Here is a 25,793-nt window from a genome sequence, read left to right as displayed (position 1 = left end):
ATGACCAACCATTAAAGAAAGAGAACACATACAACCTCACCAATTTATAGTTATCAATCCACCAATAACCATTCTTATATGAGCAACAGAAGAATATGCAATTAAAGACTTTAAATCAACCTGACAAAAACAAGTAAATCTAACAACAACCACACCAGATAAACCTAAAGATAATAAAAAATTATTAAATTTTAAACACAAATAAGAAATAACCTTTATAACACGAAAAATACCATAACCACCTAACTTTAATAAAACACCACCAAGAATCATTCTACCTGAAATAGGGGCCTCTACATGAGTCTTAGGAAGCCATAAATGAACTAAAAATATTGGCATCTTAACTAAAAAAGTCAGAATTATAAATACATAAAATAGAAAATAATAAGAACCAAAATATAGAGTGTTAGAAAAATCATCAACCTTAAATAAAACCAGTAATAAAGGTAATCTAGCAACCAAAGTATAAAAAATTAAATAAACACCAGCCTGCAAACGTTCTGGTTGATAGCCTCAACCCAAAATCAAAAGTTAAGTAGGAACTAATCTAGCCTAAAAAAATATAAAACGAAAGAAGACTTAATCTAGCAAATGAACAATAAAGCATAATCATTAAAATTAAAACCATAAAGACAAAAAATTAGAATGATAAGAACTTAAATAAACTGAATCTCTCATGGTAATTATTAAAGAATAAATTCAAAAATTAAGCAAAATCAAACTGAAAGAAAAATAATCAATACCAAAATAATATCTAATTATATTCAAATCTGCATATGAATGAACACAAATTATAAAAAACAAAACTCAACAGAAACATTAAAGAATGAGCCAACCATCAACAATTATACAGCAAAGAGGGATCAGTAAAATAGTTATAAATAAATACTTCAACATAAAGACGAACCAAAAGAATTAAAAAAATCATTACCATGAGAACGATTTATTGAAACTAAAATAGAAAGACCTAAAGCACCCTCACAAACAGAAACAACTAAAAAAAATAACAGGAAAGAAATAATCATAATCAAACTCAATAAGAAAAACAATAATTAATATAAATAAAGAAAGAACAATATATTCTAATCTCAGAAGAACCATTAATAAATGTTTAACTTTAGAAGAAAAAACATAAACACCAGCAAAATAAACCAACAAAGAAGTAAACACAGAGTATATAAACATTAGTTTTAATAGTTTAAAAAAAAACACCGGTCTTGTAAACCGGAAATAAGTCTAGCTCCCGCTTGTAAGACTTTGAGGTGGTCCCCAAAACCGATATTTTAAATAACCTAACCCCAGAAATGATTAAAATAATAATTATATCACTATCAAACGTAATGAATATTAATTTTATTAAATTAAGACACCCAATATCAATAATGCTTTTCATTATCCTACAAACTTTTTTTAGTGGGATTAATAACAGGGACAATAATGGAAAGATATTAATTATCATACAGTTTATTTTTAACGTTTTTTGGTGGTATATTAGTTCTATTTATTTATATTACAAGAATTGCGTCAAACGAAATATTTCAACCTAAATCAATTACCATAATTATTACCTTAACAATATGAGAATTTATTATATCGACATTAATTATCCTAGGTATAACAATATTTATAAACTTGTTCAAAAATACTGAAACTATAAATATTGATAATTCAATTATTTACAAATAAATAACAATACCTTTAAAAAAATTATATAACAGACCAACATTCATTATTACAATAATAATAATAATGTATTTATTATTAGCACTATTAGCAGTTGTTAAAATCACTAATATTAACCAGGGGCCTATTCGGAAAATAAGATAATTTACTAATGAATAAAGCCTTACAATTAAGACATCCTTTATTTAAAATTATTAATCACTCTTTAGTTGATTTACCTGCACCAACAAATATTTCATTTTGATGAAATTTTTGGGTCCCTGCTAGGGTTATGTTTGGTAATTCAAATCGTAACTGGACTATTTTTAGCTATACATTATACATCAAATATTGAAATAGCATTTAGTAGTGTAGTACACTTCTGCCGAGACGTAAATAATGGTTGAATTATTCGAACTTTACATGCAAATGGATCATCTATATTTTTATTTGTATTTATTTACATGTAGGATGAGGAATTTACTATGGATCTTATATATACATGCACACCTGAATAATTGGTACAGTAATCCTATTCTTAGTTATAGCAACTGCATTTATAGGATACGTTTTACCTTGAGGTCAAATATCATTTTGAGGTGCGACAGTAATTACTAATTTATTATCAGCAATTCCATATTTAGGAACAGATTTAGTTCAATCACTGTGAGGATGGTTTGCTGTTGATAACTCAACATTAAATCGATTTTTCACATTCCATTTTGTATTACCATATATTATTGCTACTATAGCAGCAATTCATGTGTTCTTTCTTCACCACACAGGGTCTAATAACCCATTTGCTCTAAATGGAGATATCGAAAAAATTCCATTTCATCCATAGTTTACTTTCAAGGATTCTATTGCATTTGTATTAATAACATCATTATTAATTATATTATGCTTAATTAATCCTTACCTCCTAGGAGATCCAGATAATTTTGTACCTGCTAACCCACTAGTAACACTAGTTCATATTCAACCAGAGTCTCTTATCTGCATATGCAATTCTAAGATCAATTCCTAATAAGTTAGATGGTGTTATTGCATTATTCTTATCAATTAGAATCTTAATAATTTTACCATTTTATATTAAAACACCATTCCAAGGTATCCAATTCTATCCTATTAATTAGATTTTATTCTGAATTGTAGTAGCTGTTGTATGCTTATTAACATGAATTGGTAAATGGTCTGTTGAAGAACCTTATATTATAACAGGACAAATCTTAACAGTTATCTGCTTTACATACTTCTTAATTAATGCCCATGTTGCAAACGCATGAGATAAGCTAATTAAGGAATAATAAGATAGTTAGCTTAGGAAAAGCATATGTTTTGAAAACATAAAACTAGAAGTTTAACTCTTCTATTACCTTTTCTTAAAAATTTCACTAAATAAACGAGATAAATAAAATCTTTGAACCAACAAAGAAAATAAAAAAATTCAAAGATAAAGGTAAAAAACTTTTTCAAGCTAAGAATATTAACTTATAATGGAACCGTGGTAATCTACACCGAACTCATATAAAGCCAAAGGATATAACAGCAAGCTTAATAAAAAATATAAAAGAATAAAATTCACCACCTAAAATAATTAATGCTAATAATAATCTTATAAAAACAATTCTAGTAACCCAATAAAGAATAATTTAAATTAGAAGATCAACCAGCATTTATAACAGTATAAACACATAATATAGTGCAACATAAAAAAACAAAAATCCATAAGAAAAAGAACATATATAAGTTAGGTAAGGGAAAATTACTCAAACAGCCAAAGAAATTATTAAATTAAAAACAGTAGAAAAAATAAAGTAAATAATTAGATATAATAGGAATTAGCTGCTCCTTACAAATTAACTTAATAGCATCACTAAAGGGTTGGGGAATTCCTGCAAATCCTACTTTATTTGGGCCCTTTCGAATCTGAATATAACCTAAAACCTTACGCTCTAATAAAGTTAGAAAAGCAACACTAATTAAAACACAAATAACTAATAAAATAAAATTAAAAATAAACATAAATAAACCATAAAGTATCAATACTATATGTAGAAAAAATCTACATAAATGAATTCTAAATTCAACACATTAATCTGTCAAAATAGTAAATTAATTAATATTAATCAATATAATAAAAAATATTTCAACCATATGGTTCTTTCGTACTAATATGGATTAATAGTCTTAGGATAGAAACCGTTTGGCTCACGCCAGTCTTAACTCAGATCAATGAAGAATTTAAAGGTCAAACAGACCTAATCACTGGGCTCCTGCACCCAAAATTTTTCTTAATCCAACATCGAGGTCACAATCTGCTTCATCGATATGAGCTCTCAAAAACAATTACGCTGTTATCCCTAAGGTAACTTAATCTTATGATCATAAACTATATATCAAAACAACAAACATAAATCAATGGTATAATAATGAAGGGTTTATTTATTCTTCATGTCACCCCAACAAAACATCGTCATTAAGTATGGAAAGACAAACAAAAAAATATATAAAAGTAAAATGTTAAGCTCTATAGGGTCTTCCCGTCCTAAAGAAGAATTTAAGCCTTTTGACTCAAAAGTTAAATTCAAAATTTTATTAAGAGACAGTTGATTTCTCATCAAGCCATTCATTCCAGCCACTAATTAAGAGACTAATGATTATGTTACCTTTGCACGGTCAAAATACCGCAGCTCTTTTAAAAATCCGCTCCGTGGGGAGTGCCAGGCCTCAAAATATTTTCAAGAGGACTTGTTTTTGATAAACAGGCGGAAATCAATTTTTCCTCGTTCTTTATAATAGGTTTACAAGGTAAAAATTTTATACAAATAAATATACTAATTCTATCATTATTACAAAAATTTTAAAATTAAATTAATTAATCTTAACAAAAAACCTAAAATATTTATCATATCAAAATAAAAAATAATGAACTAAAAAGTAATCTTAAAGATAGCTGGTTTAAAGCTTACTATTATATTTTTATAAAACAAATTATAGGTTATTAACTTCAAAGCTTATCCCTTAAAGAATAAATAAGTTAATATTTATAGTTAAAAAATTAAACAAAAACAATTAACTTCAAAAAATTAAATTTTTTCTTAAGAAACTAGATATCTGCAGAAACGATTAACATCTCATTTCTATAAATAATCTAATATTAACTATGATACATTAACTATAAATTATTTATAAATCAAACAAAATCGAGACAAGTAATGTAAATACTAAAATTTTGATAAACCCTGGTACAAAATGTACAAAAAGAAATCTATTTAAAAAAATTAAAATAATATTTCATTAAACACTTACATTACCATTAAATTATAATTTAAAAATCAATTCTATAAAATATACTAAGACAAAATGCAACAAAATTATTTATATTAATTAAATAAATAAACAAAAAATAAATATAATAAAACAATAATCAAGATATCCAGATTTGCACAGAAAAATTTTTAGTGTAAGTGAAACACTGTACTAATAAGTTATACCTTGAACCTCTTCCTAGATACACTTTCCAGTACATCTACTATGTTATGACTTATCTCATCTAAATTGAAGCTACTTTAAAATAATAAATTAGAATAATCAATAATGAGAGCAATGGGCGATGTGTACACACCTCAGAGCCAATATCAGTTAAATTAAATAAATTAAATTACGTACAAATCCACCTTCATTAACAGTATTTCACCATCAAATCTGCTATAAACAAAAATCTATTGTAACCCACCTCCTCTTAACTATAAGCTACACCTTGACATGAAATATTTTTCAATTATAAATCTTGAGAATTATAACTCTGAAAAGATTCACTGGTAATGGAGATATACAAACAAATAAATTAAGTAGAGTAAATTGTGTATTATCAATCACGGGGTAGGTTCCTCTGAATGGAATAAGATACTGCCAAATTCTTTGGGTTTAAAGACCTTAACTAATAGTACCCTGGTAAATATAATTAACATTTAAAATAATAGGGTATCTAATACAAGTTTATTATTTGAATTTCACAGACTCATAAAAAGAGCTACAAATAAATTTTAACATTTCACCTTAGAAATTTATATTTTAACCCTAATATTATAAACAACTGTTTTAACCAATAATATTCACTTGTATCAATCGTATAACGGTGGCTGCTGGAACGAATTATACAGATTCTAAATCAATTGCTAAATCCAAAATCACTTGATAATTAAATCAAATTACTGCAAAAAGAACATTTAGTTTAACAAAAGTTACATATAATACAAAGAAAAAGTGAATAAACAAACAAGAATAAAACTTTTATGAACTAAAAATAAGAAATTTGAAAATTTATAAATTAAGAAAAAATAAAAGATTCAAATATTTAACGAAACAAAAAGAAAATAGCACAAACAGTAACAAGAAAAAGAAACACACCTCCGTATGACCACAACTTCTCTATTGTATATAAACAAAGATTAATATGGAACATGTATACCGATAAACGTATTATATTCTTCCTTATTTAATCTTTCTTTTCACTAATAACAAAGAAAGATTAAATAATATAATAAATATATTTTACACAATTATGTAATTTAATGTAATATTTTATTAATATAAAATTAAGTTTATAGTAAGTTAACTTAAATATTTAGTAGTCAAATAATATAATTATAGATAATATTGAAATTATATTATTGTAATTAATATCATTATTTATATTAATATACTATTTTATATTTAAAGTTATTAATTTTATTTATTACATCTAATTATAATAATATTTAATATTAATTTACATATTATTATATATATTATAATATAATAACCTAATTTAAGTTAAAAACATAAGTAGCTATAATCCTTGGTAAATAAATGTATTAAAATAATCACTTAATAATTATAAAATAAACTTATAGGTATTTAAATTTAATTAAATGTAATTTATTAATATAAATTATTTATTATTTTTATATATATAAAAAATTAACCGAATCGAGATAAATCAATTTGGAAAAACCAAAATAATACATAACCAATTTTAAAAAAAAACTTGTAATTCATATATTAAATAAATGATGTGCCTGATTAAAGGGTTACCTTGATAGGGTAAATCAAGTAAATAAAAATTACCTTCATTAAAAATTACATAAGATAGAATTAAACTACCTCCATTAGTATCAAAGACTAACGTGCATCATTAATGTAAAATGGTAAGCTGAACACGCTAATGGGTTCATACCCCATTTATAGAGGTATCAGCCCTCTCCTTTTTAATGACCAACAACTCTACAAAACTTCTCTTCCTATCAACATTAATGATAGGAACGATCCTGTCCATTTCATCAAATTCCTGATTTGGAGTTTGAATAGGACTTGACATCAACTTACTTTCATTTATTCCGCTCCTAACAAGAAATAAAAATATAATAATAAATGAGTCATCAATTAAATATTTTATTGTCCAAGCAATAGCATCAACAATACTATTATTTTCAATTTTGTTGATTCTAATAAAGTATCCAATAGGAAGAGAAACAGAATTTATTCCATCAATAACAATCAGATCTAGATTATTATTAAAGATCGGGGCTGCACCTTTTCATTTCTGATTTCCAGAAGTAATAGGAGCTTCGAGATTAGATAATTGTCTAGCATTAATAACATGACAAAAAATTGTCCCAATAATTGTGTTATCCTATTGTATTCAACTAGGAACTTTCATATGAACAATGATCATTTTAAGAATCATTATTGGAGCAATAGGAGGTTTAAATCAAACATCTCTACGCCAACTTCTAGCATATTCTTCAATTAGACATTTAGGGTGAATAATTAGATCCCTAACAGTCAGAGAAAACATCTGAGAACTATATTTTATTATTTACTCACTACTAAGAATAATCATGGTTTTATTATTTAAGCAAATAAACCTATTTTTCATAAACCAAATTTATTCAGCCAGAAATATAAAAACAGAAATTAAATTCATAATATTCCTCTCTCTCCTATCTCTAGGTGGTTTACCACCATTTCTTGGATTTCTACCAAAATGAATTGTAATACAATCATTAATAGCAAACAACAACTATTATAACCATTATAGTTGTATTAACTACAATTACACTTTATTATTACATACGTATTAGATTCTCAGCCCTAATTATGTCATACACAGAAAATTCATGATCTATAAAGTCTCAAAAATCAATAATTATTCTTCCTATAACAGTAATAATTTCAACAATAGGATTGATTTCAACATTAACCTTAATTTCATTACACTAAGGACTTAAGTTAATTAAACTCATAACCTTCAAAGTTATAATTAAAAGAATAATCTTTTAGGCCTTAGTAAATTTTTACACCTCTAGAATTTCAGTCTAGAATCATAATTGAATATAAGACCAAAATATGGTAAGAGAGAAAACATCTCATAAGTGCATTTACAGTCTACCACCTAAAATTCAGCCATCTTACCACAAAAATGATTATTCTCAACAAACCATAAGGACATTGGTACTTTATATTTCCTATTTGGAGCATGAGCATGAATACTAGGAACGTCAATAAGATTACTTATTCGTGCTGAACTTGGTCAACCAGGATCTCTAATTGGAGATGACCAGATTTGTAATGTTATTATTACAGCCCATGCTTTTGTAATAATTTTCTTTATAGTAATACCAATTATAATTGGTGGATTTGGTAATTGACTTGTACCATTAATAATTGGTCCACCAGATTTAGCATTCCCACGAATAAATAATATAAGTTTTTGATTACTACCACCTTCATTAACCCTTCTTCTTACATCTTCTATAGTAGATAATGGTGCTGGTACAGGATGAACAGTTTACCCTCCTCTAGCAGGAGCTACGGCACACGGGGGTGCATCTGTAGATCTAGCTATTTTCTCACTCCACTTAGCAGGTGTATGATCTATTCTTGGTTCAGTAAACTTCATTGTAACAGCATTTAATATACGATCAGAAAGTATAGCTTTAGATCAAACACCTTTATTTGTTTGATCTGTAGCTATTACAGCCCTTCTCCTCCCTCTTTCACTTCCAGTTTTAGCAGGAGCTATTATTATACTATTAACAGATCGAAATTTAAATACATAATTCTTTGACCCTGCAGGAGGAGGTGACCCAATTTTATATCAACATCTATTTTGATTCTTTGGACACCCAGAAGTTTACATTTTAATTCTACCTGGATTTGGGATTATTTCACACATTCTATGTCAAGAAAGAGGAAAAATTGAATCATTTGGAACATTAGGAATAATTTATGCTATGTTATCAATTGGATTAAAAGGATTTATTGTATGAGCACATCACATATTTACAGTTGGAATGGTTGTTGACACACAAACATACTTTACATCAGCAACAATAATTATTACCGTGCCTACAGGAGTTAAGGTATTCAGATGATTAGCTACACTATATGGAACTAAATTCAAGTTCAATCCACCATTATTATGAGCTCTAGCATTTTTTTTCCTATTCACAATTGGTGGATTAACAGGATAAGTATTAGCAAATTCATCACTTGATATTGTATTACATGATACATATTATGTAGTAGCCCACTTCCATTATGTATTATTCATAGGAGCAGTATTCGCAATTATAGGAGGTGTTATTCATTGATACCCACTATTCACAGGATTAACTATAAACAATACATGATTAAAAATCCAATTTACAATTATATTCATCAGAGTAAACTTATTATACTTCACTCAACACTTCTTAGGATTAGCAGGAATACCACGACGATATTCAGACTACCCAGAAGCATCTACAATTTCTATTGTAGGAATTATTATATTCATTTAATTATATGAGAAAGAATGGTTACAAACAGAGCAATTATATTTAGAGCTAATATAAGAAGATCAACAGAATGGCTACAAAATAATCCACCTGCAGAACACAGTTACTCAGAATTACCATTAAGGTCTAGATTCTAAAATGGCAGATTAGTGCAGTAGATTTAAGCTCTACAAATAAAAGTTTGACCTTTTATTACAAAATATCCAAATGGCAAGATGATCAAATTTATATCTTCAAGATGGAGCTTCACCATTAATGGAGCAACTATCATTCTTTTATGATCATACTATGGTCGTGTTATTATTAATTACAGTAATTGTAGGTTATGCCCTAAGTTATATATTATTTATTGCCTATACAAACCGAAACATACTTCATGAACACTTAATTGAAACAATCTGAACAGCATTACCAGCAATTACCCTAATTTTTATTGCCCTTCCATCATTACGACTATTATATTTACTTGATGATTCACTATACGCAATAATCACAATCAAAACCATCGGATGACAATGATATTGGAGACATGAATATTCAGACTTTATAGATGTAGAATTTAACACTTATATAACACCAGAACAAGACCTAGAAAATGATGGATTTCGACTTCTAGATGTAGATAACTGAACAATTCTCCCAATAAATACAGAAGTACGAGTATTAACAAGATTTGGATTAATTTCCCCATCAGAAGTAGTCGTTAATTTACTATTGTTTGGTTTAAGAGACTTTAGCTGTTTGCTAAAAGCTCTTCAGTCCAGCCACACAGCTGGTCTGATATTCCGTAGGCTCTTACTTTGTTTATCAGGTGACAGTGCGGAACTGTATCGAACGCCTTCCGGAAGTCAAGGAAAATGGCATCTACCTGGGAGCCTGTATCTAATATTTTCTGGGTCTCATGAACAAATAAAGCGAGTTGGGTCTCACACGATTGCTGTTTCCGGAATCCATGTTGATTCCTACATAGTAGATTCTGGGTTTCCAAAAACGACATGATACTCGAGCAATAAACATGTTCTAAAATTCTACAACAAATCGATGTCAGAGATATAGGCCTATAGTTTTGCGCATCTGCTCGACGACCCTTCTTGAAAACTGGGACTACCTGTGCTCTTTTCCAATCATTTGGAACCTTCCATTTCTCTAGAGACTTGCGGTACACGGCTGTTACAAGTGGGGCAAGCTCTTTCGCGTACTCTGTGTAGAATCGAATTGGTATCCCGTTAGGTCCAGTGGACTTTCCTCTGTTGAGTGATTTCAGTTGCTTTTCTATTCCTTGGACACTTATTTCGATGTCAGCCATTTTTTCGTTCGTCCGGTGATTTAGAGAAGGAACTGCAGTGCGGTCTTCCTCTGTGAAACAGCTTTGGAAAAAGGTGTTTAGTATTTCAGCTTTACGCGTGTCATCCTCTGTTTCAATGCCATTTTCATTCCAGAGTGTCTGGATATGCTGTTTCGATCGACTTACTGATTTAACTTAAGACCAAAACTTCCTAGGATTTTTTGTCAAGTTGGTACATAGAGTTTTAATTTCGAATTCACTGAACGCTTCGCGCATAACCCTCCTTACTCTAACTTTGACATCGTTTAGCGTCTGTTTGTCTGAGAGGTTTTGGCTGCGTTTAAACTTGCAGTGAAGCTCTCTTTGCTTTCGCAGTAGTTTCCAAACTTTGTTGTTGAACTGCGGTGGGTTTTTCCCATCTCTCACAGTTTTCCTCAGCACGTACCTGTCTAAAACGCATTTTACGATTGCCTTGAACTTTTTCCATAAACACTCAACATTGTCAGTGTCGGAACAGAAATTTTCGTTTTGATCTGTTAGATAGTCTGAAATCTGCCTCCTATTACTCTTGCTAAACAGATAAACCTTCCTCCCTTTTTTTTATATTCCTATTTACTTCCATATTCACGGATGCTGCAACAGCCTTATGATCACTGATTCCCTGTTCTGCGCTTACAGAGTCGATATGTTCGGTTCTCTGTTTAATTGCTAAGGGTAATTTTCGGATAGTGGACTTAGTACAATGTCACTCGATGCTCTGTCCCTACCACCCGTCCTAAACATCTGAGTGTCCCAGTCTACACTCCTGGAAATTGAAATAAGAACACCGTGAATTCATTGTCCCAGGAAGGGGAAACTTTATTGACACATTCCTGGGGTCAGATACATCACATGATCACACTGACAGAACCACAGGCACATAGACACAGGCAACAGAGCATGCACAATGTCGGCACTAGTACAGTGTATATCCACCTTTCGCAGCAATGCAGGCTACCATTCTCCCATGGAGACGATCGTAGAGATGCTAGAGGTAGTCCTGTGGAACGGCTTGCCATGCCATTTCCACCTGGCGCCTCAGTTGGACCAGCGTTCGTGCTGGACGTGCAGACCGCGTGAGACGACGCTTCATCCAGTCCCAAACATGCTCAATGGGGGACAGATCCGGAGATCTTGCTGGCCAGGGTAGTTGACTTACACCTTCTAGAGCACGTTGGGTGGCACGGGATACATGCGGACGTGCATTGTCCTGTTGGAACAGCAAGTTCCCTTGCCGGTCTAGGAATGGTAGAACGATGGATTCGATGACGGTTTGGATGTACCGTGCACTATTCAGTGTCCCCTCGACGATCACCAGTGGTGTACGGCCAGTGTAGGAGATCGCTCCCCACACCATGATGCCGGGTGTTGGCCCTGTGTGCCTCGGTCGTATGCAGTCCTGATTGTGGCGCTCACCTGCACGGCGCCAAACACGCATACGACCATCATTGGCACCAAGGCAGAAGCGACTCTCATCGCTGAAGACGACACGTCTCCATTCGTCCCTCCATTCACGCCTGTCGCGGCACCACTGGAGGCGCCTGCACGATGTTGGGGCGTGAGCGGAAGACGGCCTAACGGTGTGCGGGACCGTAGCCCAGCTTCATGGAGACGGTTGCGAATGGTCCTCGCCGATACCCCAGGAGCAACAGTGTCCCTAATTTGCTGGGAAGTGGCGGTGCGGTCCCCTACGGCACTGCGTAGGATCCTACGGTCTTGGCGTGCATCCGTGCGTCGCTGCGGTCCGGTCCCAGGTCGACGGGCACGTGCACCTTCCGCCGACCACTGGCGACAACATCGATGTACTGTGGAGACCTCACGCCCCACGTGTTGTGCAATTCGGCGGTACGTCCACCCGGCCTCCCGCGTGCCCACTACACACCCTCGCTCAAAGTCCGTCAACTGCACTTACGGTTCACGTCCACGCCGTCGCGGCATGCTACCAGTGTTAAAGACTGCGATGGAGCTCCGTATGCCACGGCAAACTGGCTGACACTGACGGCGGCGGTGCACAAATGCTGCGCAGCTAGCGCCATTCGACGGCCAACAGCGCGGTTCCTGGTGTGTCCGCTGTGCCGTGCGTGTGATCATTGCTTGTACAGCCCTCTCGCAGTGTCCGGAGCAAGTATGGTGGGTCTGACACACCGGTGTCAATGTGTTCTGTTTTCCATTTCCAGGAGTGTATATCTGGTAAATTGAAATCTCCACCTAAGACTATAAGATGCTGAGGAAGTTTATGTGAAATGCATTCCAGGTTTTCTCTCAGTTGTTCTGCCACTAATGCTGCTGAGTCAGGAGGTCGGTAAAAGGAACCAATTATTAACCTAGCTCGGTTGTTGAGTATAACATCCACCTATAATAATTCACAGGAACTATCCACTTCTCTTTCACTACAGGATAAACTACTACTAACAGCGACAAACACGCCACCATCGGTTGCATGCAATCTATCCTTTCTAAACATCATTTGTGCCTTTGTAAAAATTTCGGCAGAATTTATCTCTGGCTTCAGCCAGCTTTCCGTACATATAACGATTTCAGCTTCAGTGCTTTCTATCAGCGTTTGAAGTTCCGGTACTTTACCAACGCAGCTTTGGAGGAGTGTAATGAAATTTCTGTTAGTTGTGATGGTTCATGGCTAACAAGAGGACACACATCACAACATGGAGTGTCAACAGTCATAGGGGTAAAATGTGGTGAAGTTCTTGACACAGAGGTACTGTCTTTGACTTGTAAATCTTGTCAATTTTGGAAAAATAAAAAGAAACTGTAGAATGTGCTGAATGGATGGAGAAGCATAAAGGTAAATGCAGCATTAATCATACAGGAACATCTGGCAGTATGGAAGCAGAAGGGATGAAATCAATTTGCATGCGATCTGAAAAAAGCATAGTGTAAAATATTGTAAATTCATTAAAGATGATGATGCAAAAACTTTTAAATCAAATTCTGAAATTCAGACATATGGTCCAGATACTCCTGTGGTAAAGTATTATGTGTTGGTCACATACAGAATGTGTTGGTCACATACAGAAGAGAATGGATACAAGATTAATAAAGTTGAAGGCAGACTATAAAGCAACAAAACTATTGGATGGAAAAAGTACTGTGGGCAAAGGCCGCTTGACTAGCAACATTAACCAGTTATTATGGCAATGCAATCAGAACTAATAGCTCATCTCTTGAAAATATGAAACAGACTGTCTGGGCTGTTTGGTTTCACAAATCTTCTACAGATGACAATCCAATGCACTCACTTTGCCCAAGAGGAGCTGATAGCTAGTGACTGTATGAGAAAGCTTTACATGAAAATAATTTGAAAATGTATAAGCATAAAAACAGCCTTCCAGTTGCAGTAATGGAAGCAATTAAGCCCATCTATCAGGATCTTTGTGAACCAAAATTTTTAAGGTGTGTGTGTGTGGATTCACTCAAAATTCCAATGAGTCATTCCACTCAAAAATTTGGAAAGTTTGCCCAAAGACTGGTTTTTATGGAAGGAGAATAGTACAAATTGGGACTTATGATGCTGTGGTTACTTTCAATGATGGTATGGATGGCAGAGTAAAGTTTTTTGAGAGACTGGAAGTACCTGTGGGCCCCAACATGGTAATATATTTTAGGAATGAACACATGTGGAGAATAAGAAATTCCCAAAAAAAGGCAAAACGGTCCACGAAGGAATCAAGAAAAGCAAGGAAGAGGCTCAAGTTACAAAATGAAGCTACGAAAGAAGAGGATCAAGGAGTGTTTTATTCATATGGGCAGCTTTAGTTCAAAAAACTTATATTAAGGTACAGTAAAAATATTTTCAAACTTCAAAGTTGATTTTCTCGGTTCATGTATTTTTAAAATGGTTTCCCTGGTAACTCTTTGTGAAATGCTCATATTATCTTCTAATTTTCGGTGAACACTCACCATACCATGACCTACAGCATGGATTAGAAGATCTTAAGAAAAATGAAAATTGAATGATTTATGATTTTGTTGTTGTTGTGTATTTTGAACGAAAAGCTGTTTATATATTACTTTTTTAATAAAAACATTTACAAAAAGAGCACTTTGATGATTCTAGAGAATGATATAACTGTGTATTATACCTATAATTCTAAATTAAAATAAATGCAAAATATTGAATACTTACTGCTCTATAACGAAAACCTTGATAATATGCACATTTGCATTGTTAAATTTTCATCGACAATTGGGACTTTATCAACCCGCATTTTAACACAAATATCTGTTTACATTGTTGCCAGAGCATCTATATCTCTTCAAAAAAAATTTCATAGTATTCTCCTGTATACTTTGGGGGGGGGGGAGGGGGAATAACAAAACACTCAATATTTGCAATGCAATAACTGTAGATAATACGGTTGTCTGTAACAAAGTAAGAACGCCAGAAGGCAACATCGATTTGCAGAATGACCTGCAGAGGACTGATGATTGGTACAGGCTCTGGCAGTCCACCCTGAACGTAAATTAATGTAGCGTGTTGCTCGTACGTAGGAAAAGGAATCCACCACCGTACAACTACACTATTGATGACATATTTCTGTAAACAGTCTCTCCCGTGAAACATCTAGGACTAGCCATCCAGAGCGACCTTAAGTTGAATGACCATATAAAACAAATAGTAGGAAAAACAGACGCCACACAGATTGGTAAGACGAATCTTAAGGAAATGTAGCTCATCCACGAAGGAAGTGGATTACAAGGCACTTGTTCGCCCGATTCTTGAGTATTGTTCACCAACCTGGGATCCTCACCAGGAAGGACTGATAGAAGAGATAGAGTAGATCCAATGAAGAGCAAAGTGTTTCGTCACAAGGTCGTCTAGTCCGTGCTAGAACGTTACAGAGTGTTCAGCCGACTCCGGTGGCAGACGCTGCAAGAGAAGCGCTGTGCATCACGGAGCTGTTTACTACTGAAATTTCGAGAGAGTACTTTCGGGAAGAGCCGGACAACATATTAGGTCGTCCCACATACACCTCAAGATAGAAAATTATGAAAAATTTCGATAATTTAGAACTAATATAGAGAGTTCCCGACAATCATTCTTCCTAAGCATCTTCTCCGAGTGGAACAGGGTATGGGGAATCAGTTAGTGGTGCCACACACAGTTAGGTGGCTTACTGAGTATAATGTAGATGTAGTGCCGCTTTCACGCCATAACTGGGAATTGTCGGTAGCTGCAACCACTTGGCGAGTTGTTAAGGAACGTCCTTGTCAACAGTATACCCTTATTCAATTTAGTACAAAATATCAGGCGGGAGGCTATTGTCCCTCGATAAGTCGGCGGCTGCCGCCGCACGTTGCGCCATAGTCAGCAACTGCCGGCTTGGGAGCCAACGTAGCACACGCCAGCAACGAGAAGCAGTGGTGTTAGCGAAACTGCTTCTGAAATTTGTCAGACGCAGCCGATAGCAGCCTTACTAACTCATGGATATTTATGAGAGCCTGCTAGCCAGTACTTCTCAAACAGCAGCAGCCCTGCACCGGAAGAGACAAGAGCCTGTAGCCATAGGGCGGTGAGGATTTCATTCGTTCTGCTTTTCTTGTTAATGCAGCTTTTGTAGGAGCTTAGTCGGAGTTGCAGTGCTGTGCTTCGAAGGTGCTGGCTAGCTTCTTCCACTTCGTCAGCTTCCTGAATATTCTTTGGTTCCGAATACGCCTTTTCGTGAAACGGTGTCTTCCTTCTGTATGACGTGCTCACCAGTAGCTCGTCTCAACTGACGAAATCGTGGTGCAACAATATGCTTCTTACACACCTGTCTGAAGAGCTAAATGACGCAACGATTTTTCGCACTTCTTACCCAAGCCATACCAACTCGACTATTTTTAATCTAAAACCGGTACGCTGTCTGCCACATGGGCTGGAGCGCTGTGTGGTTTCCGCAACTTGCCTACGGTGGCGTTGGTTTCTGTGCAGGTTCAGAAACGGTGCTAGTGTCGTTGTGAAACACCCTGCACTACACAACACAATACCGTCGATACTCACATGTGTCGTGAACTATTTGAGTTGAATGTGGCCATGAATGTACCAACATGACAAAAACTTATGATGGATCTTTTCAAACCATTGTAATGACCCGGAAAATCTATTTCAGTTATCTTTTCACATTGCATCTGGCTTCAGATAATATATTTTCTGAAGAATTTTTCGTAGTTTAAGATATTCAGTCTGGGTTTCAATATTACACTCATTCATTTAAATTCAGGTTTGTTGTCTATGTTTCAAATGTATGGTTCCCTTCTTGAGGAGAAGGACGAAAATTCAGGACGAGAATATAACACAGACATTTTAACGGCTGTATAGCATACACCATCAGAACAAAAATATCTGGACACCCCTACATAATGCGGAATTCACCACTAGCTGTCACGAGAGGCTCTCCCACCAATATAAAAGTTTTATATTTATGAACTACGGCGTAAAAAAACAAATTAAGGAGCTGAGATTTCGATAAGTTGAAAGAACTAAAGCTTATTGAGGTTCCAAAGCAAGCAATAGGAAACTATTGACTGAAACAAAGGCAAAAATACAATAGAAAACGAAATATTAGCTTTGGGAACTGAAGTAGTGAAGTCAGCAAAAGAACGACTAGGCAAGAAATCCTTGGATAACACATGATATAATGAAGGGTTAATGTAATAAAAGAGGGACTGAAGTAGCCAATGTAAATATATAGGTCTAAAAATAAGATTGACAAATACTCACGCAACACAATGGCTACAAGAGAAATGCAAAAGTGTAGCAGCATCGTTGACTAGGGGAAACGTACATGCTGCGTACTGGAAGATTAAAGATATCTTTCGAGAAAGGAAAAGTTGCTGTATGAATGTCAAGAACACTGGTCATAAAAGCATTACTAAATATACGAGGGTTGGATCTTTAATAGTGGCAACTATTTTTTTACAGCTCGTGCAAAATAGGTACGAGTTTCAAAATTAACTGACCTTCAAAGTGGTCACCATCATTGTGTATTACCCGTTGCCAGCGATATGAAAGTCGTAGGATACTCTTAGTAGTACCAATTGTGTTGACAGTCCGAGCGACGAATTTGTAGCAGTTCTGAAGCGAATGCCGTGAAGTGTGCCAGCCGTTGTGACCGAGCGGTTCTAGGCGCTTTAGTCTGGAACCGCGCGATAGCTACGGTCACAGGTTCGAATCCTACCTCGGGCATGGATGTGTGTGATGTTCTTAGGTTAGTTAGGTTTGAGTAGTTCTAATGTTAGGTCCCATAGTGCTCAGAGCCATTTGAACCGTGAAGTGTTTCCTTCAGTTTAGAAATCGAGTTGAACTCACGAGGGCTTAAGTGAGAGGAGTGGAATAGATGGTATAGCACCTAGCAGCCTCAACAGTCAAACAAATCAGTAACAGTTTCCAATGTGCGTGTTTGAGCATTGTCCTGCAAAAGCTGGTCAGGTCCTGCAGAATGTGTCATCACTTCGGTCTCTGAGCTGGTTGTAGGTTGTATTCCAAAAATGAACAGCATAGAGAAAGACAAATATCAAGTGTGCCTGATCTTGCCGTTAAGAACTGACAGCAGTGACGTAGCTGGCGACGATTTTTTTGAGGTGGCTGCCCGAAAAAAACAGATTACAGCCTGTTCTGTGGCCGGTAGTATCACATAGTTCCCCAGAAGACCGACAAGTGCAGCGGCGGTCAGGTAGCGAAATTATCACCGTTTGTGGTGGAGCCGCTAAAACGATCGCCACTGTCTCCGTCATAGACGCGTCTTCGACCATCGAAAGCATAGCTATAAGACCGAGCTTGTCAGCAAACTCGTCATTCCATAGTGCTGCGTACCAATTTTCACGGCAAAGCGTAGCTCAGGTATTACAGTACGTACTTGCGATATTTTGTGGCAGTGTGTGACGTTCGCCGTGCTGCGCCGTGCTGTTGCAGGGAGGCGCGCGCGGCTGCTGGTGGCGGCGGCGTGGCTGCTGAGCGCCGTCTTCTCGGTGCCCATCGCCGTCCTCTACCACGAGCGGCCCGTCGAGGGTGAGTCCACTCGCCACCTACTCAACACACGCCACCTACTCAACTCACCTCTTCAAGTTACAATGTCACTGTACACTCGTTGGACACTGCGGGCAGTACATGCTGCTACATCATACGCTGTAAGCACGCCAAGTTCCTGTAACGAGTAACGCTCCTTCTTCGACAATCAGTCACGGTCAGCCCCACTACGGACACACCTCGTTATGGACCGTACAAGGGTTGGACAAAAATGTGGAAACACCGCGAGACATGCATGCCTGAACATAACTGCGCATGCTGGTCAAGCCTACAGGTTGCCTTACGGTATATGGCTACCAGCGGCACCTGCCTAACGTCCTCATTACGTTGCGAGTATCAGTCGTGGTTAGAACAGTGTCCTGTGTAGTTTGGAGTGCATTATGTTGGAGCTAAATGTATTCGAACACGGTCTAATTGTTGGTATTCGTGTGGTGGATGCTTCCACGACCAATGTAGCATGTTTGGCGTTTCAGGAGGCACCGTATTGAACATTTATACGCCAGACATGGTTAGCGGAAAAGCATCATTCGCTAAATCACAACACCGCGGAAAGTATGTGTTAAGTGATCTTGACGGACGGCCACTGAAGAGGACTGTGAAGAAAAATAAGGGGACAACAGCAGCAAAAGCCACTGCAGGACTGAATAGCACATTCACGAACTTTGTCAGCAACAATAAAACATGCAGGAAGCTCCAGAAACAGGGATCCGCAGGGCGAGCTGAAATTTCGATACCGTTCATCAGTGATCCGAATGTCCCTAACAGGAAAACGAGGTGCCGTAGCCATAAAACCTAGGCTATGGACCAATGGAAGTAAGTCATTTGGTCGGTTTCTGGTTTTGCACTGCTTCCAACTTCTGGCTGAGTTTGCGTCCCAAGATTGAAACATGATGGAGGATCAGATAAAAATATGGGCATTCATATCGTGGTATTCCATGGGCCCGATTTTTACCCTTCAAAGTGGCATTACTGCGAAGGCTTATCTCACCATTTTGGCTGATCACATACATCTCATAGTACAGGATGACAATAATTGAACTATATGAAATAAAATCGTCGTAGCTTCTGAACGGTTTGCGTTAGGACGTTCAAAATGCGCGGTTGGCCGCGGGAATGATGGGAATTAGTATGCCCATGATGGTTTGGTTTAGCGACGACGCCCACTTTCATTTGGATGGGTTCGTCAATAAGCAAAATTGGCGCATTTGGCGGACTGAGAATCCGCATTTCGCGATCGAGAAGTCTATTCACTCTCAACTGGTGACTGTCTGGTCACGGATTAATCGCTGTGGTATTCATTCATGGCACGGTGACTACCGAACGGTACGTGAAGGTTTTGGAATAGAATTTCATCCCTATTATCAAAAGTGAACTTGATTTCGACAAGATGTGTTTCATGTAAGACGGAGCTCGACCACATCGAAGCAGGAGTGTTTGATGTCCTGTAGGAGCACTTCAGAGACCGCATTCTGGCTCTGGAGTATCCAGAGGCCACTTGTATGGTCGTCGATTGTCCGCCATATTCTCCGAATCTGAATATACATTTGCGACTCCTTTTTGTGGGGCTATATTGAAGATAAGGTGTACGGCAATAACTCCAAAACCATTATTGAGCTGAAACAGCCATTCAGGAGGTCATCGATAGCATCGACTTTCCGGCACTTAAGCGGGTCATGCAGAATTTCGCTATTCGTCTGCGCCACATCATCGTCAATGATGGCAGGCATATCGAACATGACATAACCTAAACCGAATATCTGTCGTGACGTTTACATGTTGAATAAAATGTGTGCAAGCCGTAGTTTGTAACTAATTTACATTATTTTCATATAGTTCATTAATTTTCACAATTGTACAATGGTGATGCTATGTTTCAAGACAACGTGGTCACTATTCACACAACTTGCATCGTCCAGGACTGGGTTTGTGAGCGAGAGGGTGAATTGTTGGGACACCCTGGCCATCACAATCACTACATGTCAATATTACTCAGCCTTTGTGCCCTACTTTAGGAAGAAGGGTGCCATTTAACAACCTGCTTCCATCGTCATTACCTGAACATGCCGCTATTTTACAGGAACAGTAGTATAACATTACCTTGACAACTACACAGGACCTGTATTTATCCATTCCGAGACTAATGGAGCTGTTTCGAATGCCAGTGGGCTTCCTACAGCGTATTGGTCATGGTAATGTGTTGTGCTTTTGATGCTTCCAAATGTTTTTGGACTCCACCTCCCCTCCCCCTCCCCCTCCCCCTCCCCCCCCCCTACCCTTCCCTCTGTAGTTCATTAACTCGTGCGCTGAACATATTTCTCATTCAAGACGTCCTACAGCCACAGTTGTTTTCACATCTCAAAACGCTCTACTCAGCGTGTATTGCCGCGTGTGTAATTTTGAGCCTAAACATATGGAACAACTTCCGTACTCACTGTTCCATATGACACGCCCTCTATGTGTTTTAGGCATGCTGATCCCGGCAGTAATGCGTTATTCGCAGTATTTTGGTTGATATTTTACATCAAGAACGGAAAGATCGTACGACCATTTCTTCAGACACCTCGCACTATGTCGTCATTCCAGACGACGTCACTGCATTGAGAGCGATATACTGAATTTGGTCTACTGATAATCTCTTAAGCTGCAAATGTGATCAAATATTCCGTTGTCACTCATAATGCTGGAAAAGAGTTTATGTAGTATTGGTGAATGCTTTCCGGATGTCACACTGCACTACAGACCTAACGTCAGTTTAATGGCGAATTGTGAAATTCCTGAATCGATAGAACCATATGAGTTTAACACGAAATATGCTTCCGGAATCCTCGCTCATTTCCGCAGGAGCAACGTCCCCGTATCCAGCGTTCGCGAAAAATGGCAGTCAAAGCTTATTCATAATTCTATAGGAAATTGCCCTTATTAACAAAGCCTTCTAGTTTTAAGGGTTATACACAACGGAATTATCTCACCTTGTGTGACATGGGAGGCGTACCATCTCTAATTACCTGCGATAAACTAACCATAGAAAGAGGCTGTACTCTTTTCGTTATGAGTGTACGGGATGCTGTGACACTCTTCGTCCTAATTGGCTGCCGGCAAGACTTGTCTGAAAGATTCGTTTCTTTGTTATTGCGGTCTTTAGTGGCGCTCTCCACTTTACGGACGCTCGACAAAGCATTAAAAGCAGCCTGCTGGACAACGTCATATCTGTGGCTTAATTCTAGCTTTGTTGTAACGTACTTCCTTTTTTGTCATTTCTGCTCTCATTATATGTTGATCTGGAACGGCAGCACCGTTGTGTACCTTGTAGCCTAGCAATGACATAAAGTAAAAACAAACTTCACATACTTTCAGCAAGTTGTCGGCGCTGAGCTGAAACAGTCGTTCCAGAAGTCATCGAAGCATCGACGTTCCGACACTTCAGTGGGTCATGCAGAAATTTGCTATTTGCTTGGGCCACACCATCGCTAATTATGGCAGCCACATCGAACATGACATAACCTAAACAGAATATCTGTCGTGACGTTGAATGGGAGAGCTCACGACACACTTCAGCTGGCAAAAGGACTCCTGTTGTTAAGTTGCCAACACTTTACAATGCCTAGGGTTGAAACCCGACATTTAAAATATTTGGTTCAACTGGAATAGTATGCAGTAAAATTAGTACTCAGCCACGGATACCCTGTGTAGGAAGAGAAATGTCAGACAAGGAAACAGAACAGTAAGTGAAACTTCCTGGCAGATTAAAACTGTGTGCCGGACCGAGACTCGAACTCGGGACCTTTGCCTTTCGCGGGCAAGTGCTCTACCAACCGAGCTACCCATGCACGACTCACGCCCCGTCCTCACAGCTTTACTTCTGCCAGTACCTCGCATCCTACCTTCCAAACTTTACAGAAGCTCTCCTGCCAACCTCTCCGCAATATCCTTTCTTTCAGGAGCGCTAGTTCTGCAAGGCTCGCAGGAGAGCTTCTGTAAAGTTTGGAAGGTAGGAGGCGAGGTACTGGCAGAAGTAAAGCTGTGAGGACGGGGCGTGAGTCGTTCTTGGGTAGCTCGGTTGGTAGAGCACTTGCCCGCGACAGGCAGAGGTCCCGAGTTCGAGTCTCGATCCGGCACACAGTTTTAATCTGCCAGGAAGTTTCATATCAGCGCACACTCCGCTGCAGCGTGAAAATCTCATTCAGAAAACAGTAAGTCTTCCCTGGTTCCCACAACAACCAGACAGTGGTCACTCTCAATAGGCAGAGCTATTTCATCGTGTGCAATGGTATGATCTCCCACTGATGACCATTCCTTGTTCATACAGTCCAATACCTCGGAGAATTTAGACTGTTTCTTAAGCCAAAATAGGATACAGACTGCGTGGTAAAACTGGCTGTAGCATGCGTTGGTCGTATGGGCTGTATTACTTTGCTCAACAGCTGTAGTTGTATATTCGTAGGGCGATGGCCTTATTGTTTTTTTTTTGGTCATCTGTCTACTGACTGGTTTGATGCGGCCCGGCGGCCCGCCACGAATTCCTTTCCTGTGCTAACCTCTTCATCTCAGAGTAGCACTTGCAACTTACGTCCTCAATTATTTGCTTGACGTATTCCAATCTCTGTCTTCCTCTACAGTTTTTGCCCTCTACAGCTCCCTCTAGTACCATGGAAGTCATTACCTCATGTCTTAGCAGATGTCCTATCATCCTGTCAGTTCTCCTTATCAGTGTTTTCCACATATTCCTTTCCTCTCCGATTCTGCGTAGAACCTCCTCATTCCTTACCTTATCACTCCACCTAATTTTCAGCATTCGTCTATGGCACCACATCTCAAATGCCTCGATTCTCTTCCGTTCCGGCTTTCCCACAGTCCATGTTTCACTACCATACAATGCTGTACTCCAGACGTACATCCTCAGAAATTTCTTCCTCAAATTAAGGCCGGTATTTGATATTAGTAGACTTCTCTTGGCCAGAAATGCCTTTTTTGCCATAGCGAGTCTGCTTTTGATGTCCTCCTTGCTCCGTCCGTCATTGGTTATTTTACTGCCTAGGTAGCAGAATTCCTTAACTTCATTGACTTCGTGACCATCAATCCTGATGTTAAGTTTCTCGCTGTTCTCATTTCTACTACTTCTCATTACCTTCGTCTTTCTCCGATTTACTCTCAAATCATACTGTGTACTCATTAGACTGTTCATTCCGTTCAGCAGATCATTTAATTCTTCTTCACTCTCACTCAGGATAGCAATGTCATCAGCGAAGCGTATCATTGATATCCTTTCACCTTGTATTTTAATTCCACTCCTGAACCTTTCTTTTATTTCCATCATTGCGTCCTCGATGTACAGATTGAAGAGTAGGGGCGAAAGGCTACAGCCTTGTCTTACACCCTTCTTAATACGAGCACTTCGTTCTTGATCGGCCACTCTTATTATTCCCTCTTGGTTGTTGTACATATTGTATATGACCCGTCTCTCCCTATAGCTTAGCCCTACTTTTTTCAGAATCTCGAACAGCTTGCACCATTTTATATTGTCGAACGCTTTTTCCAGGTCGACAAATCCTATGAAAGTGTCTTGATTTTTCTTACTGTTAGCGCACGACAAAGTAGTTTCCCCACTGCGTACAGCATCGGATGAGTCGTGTTGAGAGCGGCGTGTGGTGCCCGGCAGGTCGGCTGCAGTGCTGGATCGACTTCCCGCAGGCGTGGCAGTGGCAGCTGTACATGACCCTGGTGGCGCTGACGCTGTTCGCGCTGCCCGCCGTCATCATCTCGGCCTGCTACACCGTCATCGTGTCCACCATCTGGAGCAAGGGCCGGCACATGGCGCCGCCGCCCCCCTACACCGACGCCAGGACCGGTAAGCGCACCACTTTTCTGGGCCGTCCTCATCCCAGCACTAGGCGAACAGCCTTCTCCTTAGGCTGTACGTCCGGAGCTTTTTTGCCTTTGTGATTGTGACACTACTATTTTGAATTAGCACTTGACATACACTGAGATGGCCAAAGTTATCAGACAGCAATATGCACATGTACAAATGGCAACAGTATCGCGAATGGTATTTGTACTAAGGCGATTCATGTGAAAAAGTGTCGAACATGATTATGACCGTGTTGTGGGTTGGCAGGAGAGCCAACACCGTGATATTAGAGGAAGCCGAAAGGCACGCGTTTTAGCTTACGCAGGCTGGCGTGAGGTCTGGAACAGGTCAAGGAAATTAGACTTTAGCAAAAAACGGACGTAGCTGGTGGAATACTTAACTTTAATCCATTAATGGTGAACGTCGCTCTTGACGGTACATTATTCATAATCTCAATAGTAACGGGTAATGGCGCCTTGCTAGGTCGTAGCAAATGACGTAGCTGAAGGCTATGCTAACTATCGTCTCGGCAAATGAGAGCGTATTTTGTCAGTGAACCATCGCTAGCAAAGTCGGTTGTACAACTGGGACGAGTGCTAGGAAGTCTCTCTAGACCTGCCGTGTGGCGGCGCTCGGTCTGCGATCACTGATAGTGGCGACACGCGGGTCCGACGTATACTAACGGACCGCGGCCGATTTAAAGGCTACCACCTAGCAAGTGTGGTGTCTGGCGGTGACACCACAGACCGCTTGATAGGAAGTAACAGGCTCTGAACGCGGAACTGTAGTTGGGGCTAGAAGCACGGGACATTTCATTTCGGAAACCGTTACGGAATCCAATATTCCGAGATTCACAGTGCCAATAATGTGATAGGACTACCCAATTTCGGGCATTACCGTTCACCGTGGATTACGCAGTGGCCGACGAACTTCACATAAAGACCGTGAGAAGCAGCGTTTGCGTAATCAGTGCTAACCGACAAGGAACACTGAGTGAAACAATCTCAGAGACATACGACGAACGTTTGCGTTAGGACAATTCAGCGAAATTTGGGGTTGATGGGCTGTGGCGGCAGACGACCAAAGCGTGTGAGTTTGCTAACAGCACCA

At 37.9% G+C, this 25,793-nt stretch overlaps 1 protein-coding gene across 2 annotated transcripts in view; it reads left to right on the top strand.

The window, feature by feature from the left end:
• The window catches only part of LOC126147618 (cardioacceleratory peptide receptor-like), a 341,146-nt gene that overhangs the window by 266,040 nt on the left and 49,313 nt on the right, over positions 1–25,793 (top strand). For both annotated transcript variants that reach the window (XM_049915706.1, XM_049915708.1), the window contains exons 4-5: positions 18,725–18,820; positions 24,495–24,683. In XM_049915706.1, the coding sequence (XP_049771663.1) occupies positions 18,725–18,820; positions 24,495–24,683 (285 nt within the window). The remainder of the gene's footprint in view (positions 1–18,724; positions 18,821–24,494; positions 24,684–25,793) is intronic.

Source organism: Schistocerca cancellata, chromosome 2 (assembly GCF_023864275.1).
Source record: "Schistocerca cancellata isolate TAMUIC-IGC-003103 chromosome 2, iqSchCanc2.1, whole genome shotgun sequence".
NCBI classification, from domain to species: domain Eukaryota; kingdom Metazoa; phylum Arthropoda; class Insecta; order Orthoptera; family Acrididae; genus Schistocerca; species Schistocerca cancellata.
This window is presented reverse-complemented; position numbering and strand designations above follow the sequence as displayed.